The sequence below is a fragment of the Ictalurus punctatus genome, chromosome 17 (assembly GCF_001660625.3).
Source record: "Ictalurus punctatus breed USDA103 chromosome 17, Coco_2.0, whole genome shotgun sequence".
NCBI lineage: Eukaryota > Metazoa > Chordata > Actinopteri > Siluriformes > Ictaluridae > Ictalurus > Ictalurus punctatus.
The window spans coordinates 15,223,463-15,244,954 of NC_030432.2; the positions used below are offsets into that span (position 1 = coordinate 15,223,463).

At 38.3% G+C, this 21,492-nt stretch overlaps 2 protein-coding genes across 2 annotated transcripts in view; one reads left to right on the top strand and one right to left on the bottom strand.

The window, feature by feature from the left end:
• LOC108278289 (LHFPL tetraspan subfamily member 6) overlaps positions 1 to 1,816 on the bottom strand; it is a 56,340-nt gene extending 54,524 nt beyond the window's left edge. The window contains exons 1-2 of the mRNA XM_017491546.3: positions 1,542 to 1,816; positions 709 to 1,221 (exon numbers count right to left, since the gene is read on the bottom strand). Coding sequence (XP_017347035.1) covers positions 709 to 1,093 — 385 coding nt within the window. The 5' untranslated portion in view covers positions 1,094 to 1,221; positions 1,542 to 1,816. The remainder of the gene's footprint in view (positions 1 to 708; positions 1,222 to 1,541) is intronic.
• A 2,831-nt stretch (positions 1,817 to 4,647) lies between these two features.
• cog6 (component of oligomeric golgi complex 6) overlaps positions 4,648 to 21,492 on the top strand; it is a 41,164-nt gene continuing 24,319 nt past the window's right edge. The window contains exons 1-4 of the mRNA XM_017491435.3: positions 4,648 to 4,845; positions 5,896 to 6,039; positions 6,475 to 6,546; positions 6,688 to 6,746. Coding sequence (XP_017346924.1) covers positions 4,708 to 4,845; positions 5,896 to 6,039; positions 6,475 to 6,546; positions 6,688 to 6,746 — 413 coding nt within the window. The 5' untranslated portion in view covers positions 4,648 to 4,707. The remainder of the gene's footprint in view (positions 4,846 to 5,895; positions 6,040 to 6,474; positions 6,547 to 6,687; positions 6,747 to 21,492) is intronic.

Consider the following 21,492-nt stretch of genomic DNA (forward strand, 5'->3'; position numbering starts at 1 on the left):
CAGAACTATATATAGCATACATGTCAAAATTTGATCGTGTGCAGAGTTTTCCCAGGCCATTATACATATCCATCCAGCCATTTTCCATACCGCTTATCCTACACAGGGTCGTGGGGAGGCCTGCTCTGGGAGCAGGGAAGGGACACCCTGGGCGGGGTGCCAACTCATCACAGGGCACAATTGCACACACACTATGGACACTCTGGAAATGGCAATCAGCCTACAATGCATGTCTTTGGACTGGGAGGAAACTGGAGGAAACTGCTGAAGCACAGGGAGAAACACTGAAGTCCCTGACTTATGTATGAGTTTCTTTTTCTATTTAGTTATTAATCTGCACGTACACAAGCAGCGGTGTGATTTGAACCCCCAACCATGGAGGTGCGAGTCATCCCCCATTATTTATAAACATGAAAACCTGTACAATTTTCTCTTTCTATTTAGTCAGATTCAGCATTCTATCTGAAAACAAACTTTCTCAGACTTGCCAGATTTTGTCAAGCCCTTCAACACCAACTTCCTGTAAAGTTGTGATTAATGACTACACATGTACTGTGTCTTGCACGTGCATGCCTACTGTTTTTATGTTATAATTCCAATGCACACTGTTATATTCCAGGCAGTGATCCACCTGCGTGTCTAGCGTTAAACCATTTTCACAGAGCAATCACAGGGTCATAGGAGGGTGAGCAGCTCGTGGTTACTCACCACCGACGAACTGCACGCCCCCAGCCACGCGGCCCACAGTGCGGGAGATGAGCTCGGACACGCAGCAGCCCATCAGCGCCGTGAGCGCCACGAGCAGCAGCAGACCGCAGCCGGTGCCCGTAATCACCGTGCAAATGCGCCACTCCATGCTCGGGATGCCCTGAAACGAGGCGTAGCGGCCGCACTGCTCCAGCATCACCGTGGCCTGCCTGGCCTCGTCGCGCACCGGGTACGAGCAGCGGCGGAATGTGCCGAAAGACACCGGCTTATCCATCTGAGATCCCAGCAGCCAGTATGGCATGAAGAAGCCCACGCAACACGCCGCGGCGCTCAACAGAGACACGAGCGACCACACCACACCCGCACACGTTAAACTGGAGGCCATGGTCTTCGATATGATTCGATACTTCCCAAAGATTTGTTCTGCACGTGAAAACTTGTATCCTCTTGCTCTTGTTCTGTCTATCCCCACGCGTTTTTCACCATGGTTCTCTGCGCACTGCGTTCCGTCTCCTATCACACACACACACACACACACACACACACACACACAAAGTTATATGACGTATAAGCACACACATAGTGTATACACATTTAGGGTAGGGTAGGGTAGGGTGTCCACCAGCTGAAAAGTTGAAGAAAGTTATATGACTCTATAAGTTTGCATTCGTATTTTGTTCATCTCGTCTTTTTATGCATTCGTATAGCACCATAAACAGAATTGATAGGCTTTATCATATAACGATCTGTGCATCTGCGTGCATTGTATTGTGTTACAAGTAATACCCGTTATAAATGATATAAAATAATACTAGTGATGATCAAATACCTACAGAATAAATTTCACCGCCTGTTGTCTCAAGTCCACATCAGAGATGACAAAGCCCAGAGTCAGAAACAAAACTTTCTCCAAGACCCGGAGACATGGAAAAGTTCCCTAAACGTGCTGCTGGGAATCCAGTGTCCTCTTTCACTATTCACACTGTTCACTGAAGCAGAATAGGACAAAGATCCAGCTCCAGGCTTCAGTCCGTCAGAGACCCGAGCGCTCTGTGCGTTGCGTTTAGATCGCGCTCCTCGAGAAATGTGAAGCGCGAGCGCAAAAGTGGAGACTCTATATGTACGTACGCGCGCGCGCGCGTGTGTGCGTGCGTGCGTGTGTTTGTGCGCGCTCATCTCCGCCCAGGAGGTTGGGCCAGTTCCCATGCATGCAACACACACACACACACGCACACGCACACACACAGGCTTGTGAGGACCTTACATTACCATAATTATTAATGCAGCTCAATGCAGTTAATTAATGCTATGCGACACTTACATCTCACCGTAACCTTAACTTCAATAACCAAAGTGAAACCTTTTGGCTGCAGTGTAAAAAATAAATAAATAAAATTAAAAAAAAAGTTTTTAGTGACCAGGCAAATATCCCTGAAATGTCCCTCACAAGATCAAAACTGTTATTTCTTTTCCGTGTATGGAGACTGGGTCCCCACCAAGATATATCCCTCCAACCCACACCCATCATTTTTATTCTTTTACTATCTTTGTAAAGTATTTCTACTGATTTGTGTGTGAAGTAATTCTAATCATAGCTCTACCCTTAGGAAATCCTAAAGAAATCTTTGTATTTTAGCTTTTCAAATAAAAAAGTTTGTTGTTGTTGTTGTTTCGGGTTTTTTTTTTCCTGGGGAAAAGAATATTCCACAAGGTTTAATCATCATGTACTCCTGTCACCACTAGGACATTTGGCGCCCACAAAGAGATAAATAAACCCCCCACACATATAGTCTAGACACATATTTTTGCAGTTAGTAACTACTTTAAGGGTAGAATATTTCCACAGAATGACAGCTTTTTACTCAGACTAATGGGCATAATGACCAGGCCCAGAAGAAAACAAACAATGATGCATAATCTAAGTGTCATTAGACCATTAGACTGTCCTAGGTCCTCCCCAGGACAACTTCTCTGGTTGAGCAGGGCTCAATATTACACAGACACAGTTTATGTTTAGCATTTTATGAATTACTATTAAAATATGAGGACCAATCGGTAAATATGTATGATATTGATGCTTTTTTTTAAATCACCTTTTGACTTAAAAATGAAGACTATAAATATATAAAGCACAAGTTTATGTACAAACAAGCCTACTTAAAAACCAGACGTAACAACAGTAAAGTGTTTAGCACATTTGTTATACACAGATAAAGTGAATCAAGTCTGTGACAATAAATCTCTTTTTGTAACGTGTTCTGCTTCTCACTGCAATGTGTGTGCATGTGTGTGTTAATGTTGTATGTTCTATATTTTCTGTGTATCTTTTTTTAATACAAAAATTACAACTTTATTTTAAAACAGGAAAAGCCAAAAGGGTTCTTTTTGGTTATTGAGGTTAAAGTTATGGTTAGATTTAGGTGTAAACATAATAATTATGTAAGGTCCTCACAAGGATAGTAAGACCAATGTTTGTGTGTGCATGTGAGTCTGCATACATATAAGGTAAAATGCTCTAGTTAAAACAAATGCAACAAATTGATTCGGTCAATTCAGTATGTCCTTTACTCAGAGTCACACAAACTACATGCATTTGCATTTTTATAATCTCTTCATCCCTGACCTTCCTTTACCTCAATTACTATGACTTGGACTTGATGTGGACCATCTGTCATGTCAGAAATGCTGCTGCTTCATCCAAAAGTGCAACAGAGGGTGTCATGGACTGTGAATATGTAATCTGGTGTATGGTGTACCTTACAGTGGTTGAAATACAGTTTTCAGAGCTGCATGATCATAGATCAGTACTAAACATGCCAGAGAGCACAAGCAATCAGTACTAAAGAGATACACCAGGGAGGTGTTGTTTGTTGAGTGCAGGAGATAAAGCATGAGGTGCTTGCTGGGGCACTGGAGTTTACAGAAGGGAAGCACTGCTGTGAATTATTCAGAAAACCTCTGCATACAATGCCACAACCCTGTTTTTTACCTGAACATTTTCTCTAAATGTACTTCTGTAATTTCATCATTTTGCTGTAATGCAGTAATTTGACAGAGCAAATATATTCAGGGTCAAGGACATCTATTTTTTCCTCACAATATCAATGTGCAGAAGTGAGTTTGGGATGATTTAATGAGATTGTGGCAGAGCATCTGTCAAAATAATTGACTGTGAGAGGCAGCCTTAAGCCATCCCTGATCGTGGAGTACTTATGTTTCCTTTTTAAACTGCCTTTAACTTGCTATTTTGTCAAATACATTTAAAAGCATGAGTGTTGTTTAACACTACTCATCCATTACTTCAGTAACCACATTATTCTTCTCAGGGCCTTGGTCGATCCAGAGCCTATCCCAGAACCACTGGGCCCACTTAATGGGATGCCAGTCCATCGCAGGTCATCGCAGGTCATCACACACACACACACACACACACACACTTACTTGGGGGCAATATAGCACTTTTATATAGCTGGTAGCCAATCCATCTACCAGCATGTTTTCAGGAGGAAACTGAACAATCCAGCGGAAACCCTTGTAGACAGAGGGAGAACATGCAAAACTGCACACAGACAGTAATTAAACATGTAGGACCCTGCAGCTGTGAAGTGGCAATAATACCTGCTGAACCATCGTGCTGCCCTTTTAACACTATACAAATGTAACATGATTAAACAACAGCCCTTTAATTTGAGTTTTAACCTAAGATCTAAATTGCTTGCACTGTTAAAAGGTATAGTCCCATTCCCCTTTTACAGTCTTAATTGCTTTCACAGAATTAAAAGAGAATTGTCTTTTTCTTTTTTTTATGCTAGTATTATTTAAGAATATTATACAAATTATTATGCCGGTATTGTAGTTGATAATTTGCAGGGGATATATATATATTTTTTATGTATAACTCCGAGGCCGGAACTCGTTGTTGCGTATCACTTGTAACAGAGGGACGAATATCTGCGATGCTCAAAACAGCTTCCTGGTAGTTGACGTGGTTTGTTTATAATGGCAGATACAAAAGTGGAAATTTCATCTGACAGTCCGAGTCTGATCCTAAACAGCGGCAATGTTTCCTCTCAGACTAATAACCCGCTGTCAAGGAAGCTTAATAAGATTTTGGAAACCAGGCTGGATAACGACAAGGTGAGAGACAGATTCATTCAAAGCTTGCATGCTAGCTGGCTAACTAGCATATGTTAAACTAATGTACTTATTCACTAGCATGTGTTAAACTAACGCACTTATTCAGAGTTAAAGTCATGTTTATGTTCAAAAGTGCAGAGGCGTAATTTCTGTCCTTTACTAACAGACTACAAGTCTTCTTAATGCATCTTAAAGAAATTTAACTTAACCAGTCAGCTAACTTGATCCTCAGATAACCAGAAATAGTTCTGAATCCATAGTTAACAAGATTTTAAAAAGATTTATAAACTCCTGCCTCCCTACGACTGTTTATATGTTGGCTGTTTATATCACGTTATTCTCTTTATTTATTTATTTATTTTATTTATTAATTAAATTTATTTATGTATTTTTGTCACATTATGAATGAGTAATAATAATAATAAGTCATAATGGTAATTTATTATTATTATATGATATGTACAATAAGTGTAATTTGTTTGTAAGTATATAAGTGTATGCAGAGAACCATTGCTCATGGCAATATTCATGATTTCCCCCCAGTTTTCAGTAATTTCAGATTTATTCCCCACTATACTGCTACTATTGCTACTATTGCTACTACTACTACTACTATAAGTATATATAATATAAGTATATACTACTAATAACAATAATTCTTCTTTTTCTTCTTCTACTTATTATCATTATTATTATTACTACTATTGTTGTTGTTGTTATTATTATTTGAGGTTAGAGTTGATTGGAGTCATTACATTTTTGTACCAAAAATGTTAATCTATTAGTTTAGTTTTTAAAAAATAATTTTAAATAAAAAGTAAAATAAAAGGAAGAAAATGACCTTTGCTTACTCTCAGTATTGTACCTAATTCTTTAGTAATTATAGCTTAATTTTACCATGAATATATTGCAATTTTCATTGTAAGGTTTCTTCTTCTTCTTCTTCTTCTTCTTCTTCTTCTTCTTCTTATTTTCTTTATGTCCACTGATAGCTGCATTTTGGTGAATATTAAACTTCAACTTGACCTTCATCTTCTCTTCTCACTGTAGGAGATGTTGGAGGCTTTAAAGTCTCTTTCAGTTTTCTTCACTGAAAACAGTCTTCGCACGCGGAGAAACCTGCGAGGGGACATCGAGCGGCGGAGTTTATCCATCAATGAAGAATTTGTGCGGATATTTAAAGATGTGAAGGAGGTATGCTGTGCTTAACCTGGTCTCTGACTGTGATATTGAACTAAATGAATAAATGTAAATGTCAATCTGTCACTATCTTCAAAAAACAGCTAAAGACCCTCCTCTTCCGTGAACACCTAACTAACCCCTAAAACACCAACTCCACATTATCCAAAAAAACCCCAAAAACCTACTCTGGCACTTACACCTCTACTCTGTGCACTTTGCTTTTCTAGAACTCAATTAAAAGATCTTGTATGGTAGCACTACTTGTATTGTTCTCCACTTCATATATATCGCTTTGCTTGTATTTCCTAATTTGTAAGTCTCTTTGGATAAAAGCGTCTGCTAAATGAATAAATGTAAATAAATGATACCGAAGTAATACAAAGAATATTTGTATTCATTAAATGCATGTTTAGATGTCCCTTACTGAACTTTATCTCATTTACATAGGAGCTGGAGAGTATACATGAAGATGTCCAAGCCATGAGCTCCTGTTGTGAAGAAATGACCAATAGATTAAAGGTATAATGTTTTTTTTTTTTTTACTCTGCAGCAATTTGGCCAAAATGAAATAATTTTCAGTGTTATGTTGCTTTGCACTGTGTTGATCCTGCTTTGATGTGTGATGTAGTTTAGAAAATGAAGTGCTGTTCTTTTTAATAGGCAGCCAAGGAACAAACCCAGGACTTGATTTTGAAAACCAACAAACTACAAGGAGAAAAGTAAGTTGAATTGTAAAATGCAAAGTGTGGCAAAATTTTACATCTACAGACTCTCAAACAAAATGCCAGCTGTTTGGAAAAGTCTGACAGTTTTCTCTTTACACATGTTGTATTATTGTTCCCAGTTTGTATTTTGTATATAGAAATACCATACTCTGCTGCATTTGACATTTTCTATATTTTATGTCTGGTGCCCTTTTAAAAATCCGCTCAGTCAGTATTCTGTATTCTCATAAATTGCGATAAAGAATCTGCAAAAATGGGAAAACTGTATGTGTAATCGTGGCCAAGTCTCTTGAAACCGGCTCTGCTTTTACTCCTGGTTAAAAGAAGATCCGTATCTTGGGAGGGTTGAGCGCAAACAAAGGATTACAGCTCGATATCTCTCAGCACAGCAGTAGCATATATATGAGGAAGTTAAATCTGCTGAAGGTACACACTTTTATTTTATGCAGTTTAGAGTGTTATAAAGTGCAAGCTGATCAAATTCATTACCAAGATGAATAGCGTGTACACGGAAGCAAATTGTGTAAATCTAATAGATTGCAAGTGGAAATGAAAAGACTGTATACCTGTTTGTGATAGGATTAAAAGTAACTCTCAAGACCAGGGTTTGGATGCAGTGTATTACAGCAGTTTTAAGATATTTTAGATCAGCTTTGTATTCTGGAAAATGTGTTTTAAAATGTGTTGTTTATCACTCTGCATTTGAAAGATCTGTAAAACACTGGTTCTTTTAGTTGAGGTCCCCCTTAATGACTTCATTATTCATAATTAATATAGTTCTGACATTTCTTGGGGCTTAAAGAGAACTGAACTGGTTTTCTTATGTCCATGTTATTTTAAAACACTGTGCATGTTATTGCAGTTTGTATATATGCATATGCTGTTGAATTCTTGATTCTGGTCAGAAGGTGTTGATGATTTTTTTATTTATTTTTTTTTTATAACCAACAGTAATAGAGGCTGTAATTCACATAACACATTTATATTAATGTGCTTGTTCTAATACGTTATAGTTTCTATAGTAACGGTGAATTCATGTGAATGTATGGCGGACACTCCACATAATCTAAGAGTAATAATAAACAGATTAAAAATGATTTATTATTTGACAAAGAAAATGGATAGCCATGATGTGGGGAGATATTTATTTAACTTTTATAGAAGGAGACTTGAGTGTTGGTGTGTTGTAATCTTCAGTAAGATTTCTGCCATGAGAGAGCCTTCGGTACAGAACACTTTGTGCTTTCCGCTTTCTCTGGAACATGACGAGACATTTTTCTGCCTTATTAATGTCAAGAGAAAGTGAGGGAGTTTTATAGCTGCTGTACCATACAGTGCATCTGGAAAGTATTCACAGCGCTCCATTTTTTCCACATTTTGTTATGTTACAGCCTTATTCCAAAATGGATTAAATTCATTATTTTCCTCAAAATTCTACAAACAATACCCCATAATGACAACATGAAAGAAGTTTGTTTGAAATCTTTGCAAATTTATTAAAAATAAAAAACAAAAAAAAGCACATGTGCATAAGTATTCACAGCCTTTGCCATGACACTCAAAATCAAGGTCAGGTGAATCCTGTTTCCACTGATCATCCTTGAGATGTTTCTACAACTTGATTGGAGTCGACCTGTGGTAAATTCAGTTGATTGGACATGATTTAGAAAGGCACACACCTGTCTATATAAGGTCCCACAGTTAACAATGCATGTCAGAGCACAAACCAAGCAATGAAGTCCAAGGAATTGTCTGTAGACCTCCTAGACAGGATTGTATCGAGGCACAGATCTGGGGAAGGGTACAGAAACATTTCTGCAGCATTGAAGATCCCACTGAGCACAGTGGCCTCCATCATCCGTAAATGGAAGAAGTCTGGAAACAGCAGGACTCTTCCTAGAGCTGGCCACCCAGCCAAACTGAGCGATCGGGGGAGAAGGGCCTTAGTCAGTGACCAAAAACCCGATGGTCACTCTGACAGAGCTCCAACGTGTCTCTGTGGAGAGAGGAGAGCCTTCCAGAAGAACAACCATCTCTTCAGCAGACCAGCAATCAGGCCTGTATGGTTGAGTGGCCAGACGGAAGCCACTCCTCAGTAAAAGGCACATGACAGCCCGCCTGGAGTTTGCCAATAGGCACTTGAAGGACTCTCAGACCAAGACAAAGATTGAACTCTTTGGGCTGAATGGCAAGCGTCATGTCTGGAGAAAACCAGGCACCAGTCAACACCTGGCCAATACCATACCTACAGTGAAGCATGGTGGTGGCAGCATCATGCTGTGGGGATGTTTTTCTGCGGCAGGAACTGGGAGACTACTTAGGATTGAGGGAAAGATGAATGCAGCAATGTACAGAGACATCTGTGATGAAAACCTGCTCCAGAGTGCTCTGGAACTCAGACTGGGGCGAAGGTTCATCTTCCAACAGGACAACGACCCTAAGCACACAGCCAAGATAACAAAGGAGTGCCTACAGGACAACTCTGTGAATGTCCTTGAGTGGCCCAGCCAGAGCCCAGACTTGAACCCGATTGAATATCTCTGGAGAGATCTGAAAATGGCTGTGCACCAACGCTCCCCATCCAACCTGATGGAGCTTGAGAGGTCCTGCAAAGAAGAATGGGAGAAACTGCCCAAAAATAGGTGTGCCAAGCTTGTAGCATCATACTTAAAAAGACTTGAGGCTGTAATTGGTGCCAAAGGTGCTTCAACAAAGTACAGGAGCAACTTGGGGTTCAGTGTCTTGCCCAAAGACACTTTGGCATGTAGCGTCATGTGGGCCGGGAATCGAACTGCCAACCCTACAGTTAGTGGACAACCCGCTCTACCACCTGAGCTACAGCCGCCCAGAATACTTATGTGCATGTGCTTTTTTTTTAAAAAATGCAAATATAAAAACCTTTGGACCACACAGGCATTGCGTCATTCATGAATTATCTTCCAGGGATGAACTTTGGTTTGAAAAGTTCAACTGAATCCTGAGACCATGACAAAGGAATTGGGGAAGGAGTTGGAGGCATCAAGTACCAAACTATGCACATCCACCATTAAGAGGGTCCTACATTCCCATGACCTGAAAGACTGTCATGCAAGGAAGAAGCTCCTATTCTAATACTGGCTTGAAAAAGCAAGACTGAAGTTGGGTTCTGATCTCCATGATGAAGACTTAGCCTTTTGGGAGAGTGTTCTGTGATCAGATGAAACAAAACTTGAACTGTTTGGCCATAATGATCAGCATTACATATGGAGGAAATAGAATGAGGCTTTTAATCTGAAGAACACCATCCCGACTGTGAAGCATGGGGGTGGCAGCATCATATTATAGGAGTGATTTGCTAGAAATCCTAAAGCAAAGCCTCAAGACAGCAGCCAGAAAGTTCAAACTTGTTCGCAATTGGGTCAGGACATTGATCTTAAGTAGTAATAGAATGGCTTAAAGACCTCAAGGTGAAAGTATTGGGAGTGGCCATCACAAAGCCCTGACCTGAATCCCATAGAAAATATGTGGACTGAATTGGAAAAAGTGTCTGAACTGAGTTACACCAGGAGGAATGGGTAAAAACTCCAGCATAGTATTGAGAAGCTTGTAGAAGGCTTTAAGTTCAAAGGCAATGTCACTAAAATACTAACCAAGTGTATGTAAATGATTGACCCGCTAAAAATCTGATAAATTAAATTAAAGCAGAAATACATCAGTCTCTTAACTATTATTGTGAAATTACATCTTAGGGAAATAAAGTAGACTTATCATAGGAAATGTCTTTAGTCAATATGTATGTAGATTTCTGGACTCATTGTGCATCCTGAATATCATTAAATCCATTTAAAAATGCAAGAAAAAATATCCAGTTTTCCAGCTTGCTCATATGCTGTAGCTTAAAGAAGCCTGCCCAGAAAGTGCAGTTTTACTAGAAACATTATCATCAATTACCACTGACCTTTCCTTTACTTCACTTTGCATTTGTTATCAGTGTGATTAGTGGCTATTGCTGCTTCTTACTGAAGGGTGAATACAGGTTAATAAAAGGTGAATGTTTCTGACTTCAGATGAATTGCAATTAACTGCATTGAACAACTTACTATAAGCAATTCTGTTTCTGCAGTTTGGTAAAAACAAAGAACACATCTTATATCTTTTTATTTCATTATTTATTTAACTATTTCTACTGTTACCCATAATCGCTTTGTCCTACCTCTGTCAAGCATTTTGTCAGATCTTTAGTTGGTATTTGCTCTGCCGCTTTGTGTTACATCTGAGGAATATAAATGAGTGTTCATAGATTCATAAATAAGTTAGAAATTGAACTTTTTCATGAGGACTGATGAATGATTCATAAGCTGTCTCTGTGACTGTTATTCTTGTTGCACTTCAACGCAGCATGTGTAATTAATAGTGTCATCTCTTGTTGGCTGCTCATTGTGATTTCTACCGATCGTGGCCTATGATAGATATGATCAGCAACTGTGCTTGCCCCTGGGCAATAAGATGAGAATGTGCAGTGCAGTGAGTGATGAATCAACTCTTCGGGCTGAGCCTTTCCGTTGCTTTTCACCGCCCGCAGATCAGCTTTACGGCCCCTGCTAGTGGCACACAGTTGTTTATGGCCATTGAGAGGCTGCCAGTAAAACTCATTTGGGCATAATTGATTAGAGGGAGAAGCGATCGAGGAGGTGACAGGAACGCTCAGCAGAATGTCTCACCTGATGAAACATTGGCATGCCTGAGTGAGAGAGAGAGAGAGAGATGGATCGGGTGGAAAGAAAAGCAGAGTGATTTATGCACAGGGGGTTTGTTTGTGAGAGTCTGAGTGATAGAACAAGGCTGAAAGTGATGGTGTACAGAAAGTGATTTCTAGAGCTGAGCAGTGCAGGTTGGCTATATTTCTGACCTTGTGAAGCGACATCTGCCACTGGCATGTTGCCACAGCTGTGATGGGCATTTGGTGACTCCATGCTTCAGTAGCCCTGACCTCAGACTATGGTATGTTTTGAAAAAGAACCCTGAATTAAACACACCATTAACATAAGGAGTTTGTTCATTCATAAGCTATGGGGCTGCACAGACTGTTTTTTTTTTTATGTTCGATATGCTATCGTTCTCAAAGCTCCATGTATTGCCTGATACCTGATACTGATTCGATACTTATTTAGTACAGATTCCATCCTAATTCCTCCCTGATTTAATACTGATCCATACTGATATTTAATACTGTTATGGATTTGATACTCATTTGATACTGATTTCCTTCTGATTCGATAATATTCGATTATCTGATTCCAGATTTCAGTCTGATTTATTACTGATTCCGTACTGACATGATACCGATTCTGTACTAATTTCAAACTGATTTGATACTGATTCCATGGGGATTCCAATCTGAATTATTACTGATTCTGTACTGATTCCATACTCATTCCATACTGATTTGATACTAATTTCAAACTGATTTGATGTGGGTTTTAATACCAAATTGATACTGATTGTATATAGATTCAGTACTAATTCAATACCGACTTGATATACTGATTCAATAGGGATTTGATTCTGATTCCTTTCTGAGCTAATACTGATTTGTTAAAAAAAAACAAAAAAAAAAACCCATTTGATACTGATTTTATTCTGATTCAATACTAATTCAATACTGACTTGACACTTATACAGTAGAAATTTTATACTGATTTGATACTCCTTTCATACTTATTCAATACTGATTCAATACAAATTACACACTGATTCGACATGGTGATACTGAATTAATACTGATTCCATTATCATTTAATAATAATTAAATACTGATTCAATACTAATATCATTTTAGTAATAATCTGTCTACAAGTTTCTGTTGCTTAATTACTTGAAACATCACAGACACAGTGGTACCATTGTTTTAAGGCAAGTTGTATCTTCTGTCCACATGCAAGATCTTTATTGCACAAGTGTTCATGGCATAAAATGAATCAAATTACCAAGTGGAAAATGCATAAACTTGGATCCGATACTAATTTTAGGCTTGTTCTGGCGTGGATAATGATGATTGGTGTTGGGAGCAGTGGTGCCCTTTTTTTTTTATATAAAGAACAAATATACCAGGTGGAATACTAAGCAAATTATATTTTATTGTTTTGATAAGACACTACAGGCTAAGACCAGTTCTTCTTGCACATTAATCTAAAAAGGTTTCTGTTGGTAAAACCCTACTGTAGATGCTAAAGACATGACCTGTTTTTGCCAGTGCATTATTTATTATTCATTACCATTTTTCATGTCAGTAACAGGCTTTTTATGTCAGGTTCTGTTCATAAATGGAGTGATAAAGCACATTTTCGATTACTGTAATGACATTCACAGAAATGACAGCTGAATGTCAATTAGTTGAATAACAAAAATCATCAGCCAGAATTTAACAATTGTGACAGCACTTTAAGAGATCTCTTAACCAAGTAGTGGTATACTTGCATCGAAGCTGCAGTGTTAAATAAGATTTAATGTCAGTCCCCATATTATTACACTTCTGTCTTAGACATTCTGCAGATTTTTTAGGTTTAAAATCAAAACCAAAAACCCCACCCTTGTAGTGTTATTGTGTATACAGGATCATATTTTGCTTTCTGCTCATGTCTTGTTAGAACTCATTTAAGAAGCGAACAGCATTTGTATTATCCAGGGAAAAATGTACTGAATGAATATGTTTTATAAATATAGAGTGGGCCTGGTGGTGTTATTTTGTCCCCCAGGCCCTTTGGGAGCAACTCTGTCTTAGTGACATATTCATCAATGAGTCCACAGTACACTAGGCCAGATGGGAGCATCCCTGTCTGTCCAGCTGCTCTGAAACCTTGCCTGACATCTTGTATATCTCAAAGGGAGAAAGCTGTGGGAGATACAAGACAAGGACATAGGATGCACTTTTACTTATTGGGAGAAAATGAATGAGCAGATATAATGAAAGAATATAAAATATGAAACCACAGACTGCTGATGTCAGCTTTCCCAGTCTGGAAAACTCCCCCAAATGACCTTTGGTTATCGGTGTGGTTCTTTGTGCTGAAGTTCATTATATAGACAAGTGCTGACCTTTTTTTATTTGACTTTTCTAACATTTGAGGCAAGAGCTTGACATTTTAGATGGAGGAAAAATAAATCGTAGAGTCTCGTTTCTTCTTACATTACTGAGCCCTGGTTTTCTAGATTCTTAGCATTTCTGTTTTTTTTTTCTTCTTCTTCTTTGGTTAGATGGAGGTTATTGAGTTGTGGTAGACTTTCTGTATGCAAAGAACATTTCGTGCTGAAAAAAAAGAAAGAGCGAAAATAAAAGCTCCCCTGTCCCTTCCTACCTCATTTAAAAGCAGAATGTATCACCTGAAAGCTTCTCAGACAAGCCTGGTCTCAGTGACAAACGAGCATCATGTCTTGATGAGAGAGCGCATCGCGCCCTCTGTCTGCCTCCCACGTCCTCCATATCACTCAATGCCACGGTGCTGTTTGTTCTCTAAAGAACACAACAGCTGTGCCTAGTGATGAGAGGAAAACAAACCCTGAATAAAGAAGGCTGAGGACAGACAAACAAGTAAGTACCCGATAGCACTGATTGTCCACTGCCCCTAGCTTTTTCTTCATCTTTGTATGTTTGCGTACATGTTAGAACAGAAGTTTCGCTGAAAGGACCTTTCATTAGCGGAAACGAGAATTTGTTGAAACGTTCTATGAAGCCTGTATTTATAAATCATTACAATTGTTTCTCTCTGTCAGTTTGTAATAATTTCTTGTGAGCTTTTTTTTCTTATCATTTATAACTAATGGCCTGTGAATAATTATAAAACTTGATTATAAAAGCGATTTATTAATAGCATATCATTGAGTGCTTCAAGTAAAGCAAATGATGTTAAAATTTACAATAATAAATATATAATACGTTTTAAGACATTATTAACTTCATTTTTGTAATATAACATGGAAACACTTCATTGTAGATTAATCGCATACAAACATAAAGGCACATTATTGCGGTTTGAACACTTTCATTTCAAAATAATAAAGCACTTTTTTGCTCTAAAACGTTTAAAAATGGCAAGTACACAGCACTTAGTTATCCTTTGAGAGACAGGAAGGTGCTACATACAGTATATGTGTCTGTCAGTTTTGGAAGCCCTGACATTTTAAATGTTTAAGTTCTTATAATTGTTTTATTGTAACTATAAATATTATAAATGATCAAAGCATCATTAGAGTTTATAGAAATACTTACAAGGAGTCATGAACAACTTACAAAAGATAATAAGCATAGTTACACTGATCTTATAAATATGGGTTGAACAGAAAGTGTTATAGGGAATTTGAAGTAGAATACACATTTCTCTTTTTAAACCGATAAACTGACCACATCATCTTCGCTTGCTATGTTGTAGGAAATACCAGGAAATGTCATACTAGGGAAAAAAAATCCAACTAGGGATGCAATTTATAAGACAATTTATACGCAAATAGTCAGAGAAAGGACACTTGAACTGTTCGGTCCATAAGAAGGGACTGCCTGAAAGTTTACTTTGTTTTAGAGCATGGGTGACTGGTCAGTACATTTCACGAGGTCGCTCATGTCCCAGTCCTTTGATTGATTCCATGGCCTGAGTCGAATTGAGGATGCATGAGCGAGCAGACACACTGAAGCGCGAGCACAGGCGGGGAAATGTATTCCCATTTTTCCCGTAACACATAGCTACACTTTGCATTTGTATCAGGATGAAGAATAAACAGATATGTGTGGTTTTGTAAGTTAAGGTTTAGCAGCAGGACTGGTGCTGTGACTACTGCAAGATGAAGATGAATAATATTTCACATTAAAAGCTGTGCTGTGGATGTGCATTGGCGAGATAGTTGGCTTACCGAACACTCTATAGGACCACTGGTGCATGACTTAATAATCATTTAATGAGTTTGCCAAAGACCTCTATGAAGGAGGTCCTCAATCATGCTCTGTTCTCAGGGATCTTATACATGAGGTTGAAATGAATGATTGAAACAATGTGAAGAAGTGTGTGTGTGTGTGTGTGTGTGTGTGTGTGTGTGTGTGTATAAGTGTGATTATATATAGTTTATAGCAGAGTATAACTGAACACAAATGCATTATTTGGAATTATTAGCATTTAAGAAAAAAAAAAAGCTCTTCACAGAGTGTCTGGTAGAGACTAGAAGTGTGCGTCAGGACCATTTCATGAGCATGGTGATAGCGTTCATATTTTATTTAATTTAATAACAAAAAAAAATCTTCCAGTTCATACCACACCCAGTTTGGGTATACATCTGAATACTGATACAGATATTTTGTCATATGTTGTGTTACACCCCTAATTTATACAAAGTCAAAATCAAAAGCATTCTACTTCATTCTCTCTGTCTCACCCACAATCACACCAAATAATGTACACTTCCTTCCTATAAAAGCCTTGTTTATGAAGCATTAAATGAAAGTCGATAAATATGCACGTTCATTAAAAGTGTATCGAGTTGTATGACTGAATTTATATATTACGGTCTCCTGAGAGACAGGTTTATTAACCTTTTTGTCTTCTTATTATCTTCATTCATAGAATGTTGCATTTAATAATTGTCATGTTTTACAGCTTTAATGGGTTGGCTTCTTAATGATTTTACTATCAGTGATTTATAGTGTGTAAGGGTGCTATTTTTTTTCTCTGCACAGGAGAGCAATAGCTCATACACTAAAATAAAAAAAAGATTCTCGAGTTGTATTAGTCAAAGCTGGCGGTAGTTTCACACCTGAGTAATGCTGTGTTTCGGAGCAACAAAGAGAAAATAATATCTCATGCCTAGAGTGAAACTCTAAGCTCCATAGCAGAACAGTACAGGACTTCGTTACTTATCAAAGCTTCATACTTACAAAAACCAACACTGATAGGAATTAAATATTATGCTGGAGGATTTCCTAACCTTAGGGCTTTAGTGTAGTATTCCTACCGTGCTCTGTGGCATGGTACTGACTGACAACTGGCTGTGTTTCACTAGGAATCTGCAGATAGATTTATGGGAAAGGCAGCAGTACATGGGGCCGGAAATTGTGGTCAAAAAGGCATACTGAATGACTGTAATCCTGCTTCATTAATTCAGTATGTGAGGAAAAACAAAAGAGAAACTGTGCCTAAGGTGATGGAAAACATCAATACAGGGTGTCATCGGACTATCAGCAAGAGCAGTTGGATAACTACATAGAGAAGGATGTAGTGTTATAACTACAGTGCATAAACCCCTTATTAAAAGAAGGCACATTTCAGAGTTCAGCGGTACAAAAACCACACTGGTAGATTATGATATAGTCAGAGGAGTCATACTTCAAAATGTTCTCGACAAGTGGGCGAGTGCACTAAGAGGCATATGACCTCTAGAAGGAGGGGGTCTGGTGGCTCTGTTATGCTGTAAGGTATGCTGTTCTGCAGTGGTTTGGTTCCACTTGTCTACTTGGAGAGAACACTCACTGCACATCAATCCAAACTTATTTTATCCTTCCAGGACCATGCTGCACCCATCTACAGTGCAAAAGGCTTGCTGAATGATTTGTTGAATATGGCTGTCATGCAAATCCTATGCTATCTCAACCCAGTTAAACACCTATGGGAGATTTTGGAGCGATGTCTTAGAACGTTCATCATCATCATCACCATCATCAAAACACCAACTGAGCGAATCTTTTGGGAAAATGGTGTTCATCCTTCCTGTACAGTCTTAGAGACTTGCTTTAAAGCTGTTCTGGTGGCACGTGTTGGCTCAACACCTTAATAAGCCACTTTATGTTGCCTTTCCATTGATTTGATACAAAGCGACTTACAAGTAAGGCCGTATACAATACAAGTACCTAGCTGTCCAAAGACTTAACGTTGATATAAGTACTGCAGAAAGAAAATAACCATCAACACCCCCAGAAGCTGGAGGAAGAACAGAGGGAGCAACAATTAAACACAAACAGTGCCACAAACATTGTGACCAAGCAATCAGTCAAACCACAAATAAAACCGTTATGATACACCAATAATGTATGATTAATTGTGTTTAAAAAGATAACCGCATTGCACCACCTGTGTAAAAATAAACACACACAGACGGAGGAAGACCTGAGGCTGTTTTCCCATCAGTGTTTAGTTACCTAAAGAGCGGTGTCTTTTTTTTGTGTTCTTGATGCTTGAGTGGAAATCTAGAGAGTGACTGAAGTTCCGTAGCTTGTTCCATGACCACGGGACCAGAATTGAGATGAGTATGTGCTGAAACAATGTAATTCTTTTGGAAACTCAAGTGCAGATGTGCACAGTGACTTACAAAGTGAAAGTTTTCTGGAGGTTTCCTATTATTTGCATTTCGTTTAGTAGCAAGAACTAGTAATATAAGGTCACAGGCTGCAAGCATGGCTTTTAAACAAACCCATGGTCAAACAGCTAGCTCTAACAGTGCCCTCCACTAATTTTGGCACCCTTGGTAAATATGAGCAAAGAAGGCTGTGAAGAATTGTCTTTATTGTTTAACCGTTTGATATTTTGTTTAAAATAAAAACACAAAAATGCTATGCTCTCATGGATATCAAACAACTGCAAACAAAACACAGGTTTATCAAAACAATCTTTGTTAAATATAGGGGTGTGCAACAATTATTGGCACCGTTTTTAGTCGATACTTTGTGCTACCTCCCTTTGCCAAGATAACAGCTTTGAGTCTTCTCCTATAATGCCTGATGAGGTTGGAGAAAACATGGCGAGGGATCTGAGACCATTCCTCCATACAGAATCTCTACAGATCCTTCAAATTTTGAGGTCCATGCTGGTGGACTCTCCTCTTCAGTTCACCCCACAGGTTTTATATGGGGTTCAGGTAAGGGGACTGGGATGGCCATGGCAGGACCTTGATTTTGTGGTCAGTAAACCATTTTTGTGATGATTTTGATGTATGTTTTGGATCACTGTCCTGCTGGAAGATCCAACCACGGCCCATTTTAAGCTTTCTGGCAAAGACAGTCAGGTTTTCATTTAATATCTGTTGATATTTGATAGAGTCCATGATGCCATGTATCCTAACAAAATGTCCAGGTCCTCTGGCAGAAAAACAGCCCCAAAACATTAAAGAGCCACCGTATTTAACTGTGGGCATGAGGTACTTTTCCATATGGCTACCTCTCTGTGTGCGCCAAAACCAACTCTGGTGTTTATTGCCAAAAAGCTCTATTTTGGTTTCATCTGACCATAGAACCCGATCCCATTTGAAGCTCCAGTAGTGTTTGGCAAACTGAAGATGCTTGAGTTTGTTTTTGGATGAGAGTAGAGGCTTTTGTCTTGAATCCCTTCCAAACAACTTGTGGTGATGTAGGTGACTTCGGATTGTATTTTTGGAGATTTTCTGACCCCAAGACTCAACTGACTTCTGCAATTCTCCAGCTGTGATCCTTGGAGGCCTTTTGACCATCCTCTTCACAGTGTGTTGAGACAATATAGACACACGTCCAATTCCAGGTTGATTCATAACATTTCCAATTAACTGGAACTTCTTAATTATTGCCCTGATGATGGAAATGGACATTTTCAATGCTTGTGCTATTTTCTTATAGCCACTTAACATTTTGTGAAGCTCGACAACCTTTTGCCACACATCACAGCTATTTTTCTTCGTCTTACCCATTGTGATAAATGATTAAGGGAATTAGGCTTATGTTTTACCTCATATTCATACCCCTGTGAAACAGGAAGTCATGGTTGAGCAATTTCCTTCTCCTGGTCACCCATGTGTACTAAAAAAATATAAATCGCAATTTAATTTATATATTTTTCTCATATGTATTCAGAGGGGTGCCAATAATTTTTGCACACATATTTAACTAAGATATATATTTTTTTATAAACATGTTTGCAATTGTTTGATATCCAGTATTTTTGTGATTTTTTATTTTTTTTTTAAACAAAAGATTAAACAATAAAGACAAATTTTCACAGCCTTCTTTGCTCATATTTACCAACTTTAGTGGAGGTCACTGAAGATGATGTACTCATCATACTGGTGAAACATCTCTTCACAGTGTTAGCCTCAGGTGCTGTGCTTCCACCTAATTATGCACTGTTAGCATGACTTACAGCACAGTGTGACATTTATGACTACCTCCACCTCAAACATCCTGTTCTCTGTGATAAAACTTACAGTTATGATACCACATCGCTGCTACATTCTCATATCCGATTGGTCAGAGGGTTTCATTTATTTAATTTTCAATTTCTAGAACAGCACGGCTCTGACAGCAGCAGTTTGCTGGCCGTAATTCAAATCGGTATCTAAAAAAGGTATATAGTAATGCGCTTGTTCTATCATGTTATTGTTTCTTTAGCAGCATTTTAATCACAGGGACTTGTATGGTGGACTCTTCATATAATTTAAGACTAATAATAACATGCTGATGAGTTTTTTTGTAGTATATTTGTTTAATAATTACTGAAGGAGTCTCCAGTGGCAACTGACTGTAACAGTCAGTATGTTTTTCATCACAGAAGAGTGTTCAAGACAGAGGACTTTTACATGTACATTCCAGTTTCTTGGTAACATGACGAGAGAAAAAAGTGGCTGGTGAGGAGTGAATGTTTATAGCTGATGTAGAAGTGATAATAATGACTGTAGTTGTTGATTGTAAATTACTGTGGTATAAAAGGAGTAAAATTCTGTTAATGGCACATAATCAAGAGTAACTTTAATTCACACCAACCTGACATTGATTGTTGATTATTTTATTCCTTACATGGTAACTTAAATACCCCCACAATCAAGATGATAAGCTTGCTTTAGCACTAAGGATTTCTTCTTAATCAGCCAGGTCGGAGCTCCTTTCAGCCTTTTTGAATCAGCTCCATGCTGCTGGTTTGGTTGATGCACGGCTCCTCCGTGAGAAACTGAAACCTGGCAACTTCACATCTAATACAGTCCCTTGTGGAACTGCACCTTGAGAGTTACCACAACATGATGTCTATTCAAACTTCAGCATGATTAAGTTGTTCTACATCATTCTGGGTTGTAGCTTATAAATCAAATTGCTGGTATCGTATTGGGAGAAGTGGTGGGGGAAAAAAGACAGCCGAGTAATTTAGAGAATCTGCCGAAGAGAATGGTCCTCCCATGAGAAGCTTACAGCTTACAATATAAGTCATGGCCACTATTGTTCTACTGCAGGAAAGTTCATGCTTGTTTTGTATGCAGAAGTGGTTGATTTGTTTTTATTGTGTTTGATATTTTTTTTCTCTTCTCCCTCATACTTATGTGGTGGAATTTACAAATGGAAATTGGGAATTAGAGAATTTGTTTAAAGATCATTACTGCCATCTAGTGGCACATTTCCGTTGGCCAAGGGACTCTGTCTCTGTAGGGGCTCACATCGACACAAACGTTGTGATAAGAAGTAAAGCAAAACATTTAAATAAATGAATGCTGCAAGTATTGAAGATTCGAATACTGAGTATTTTTGCAGTAGGTACAAAATATACAGTTCAAATAGTAATATAGGTACTAACACGATAAATATGTATTGTCCTGCGTATTATGTTGTCAATGAATCTTTATGGCCTCTGTAATACTGACACACCACAAATTCTTCAGCAGGATTTTTTTATAAATCATGACCAATTTATTTACATTTTGTATTAATAATCATATCACAATTGCATTGTGCAGCAATATAATTGCAACGTGCAGCCTTGTTTCAGAGTTTGTAGAG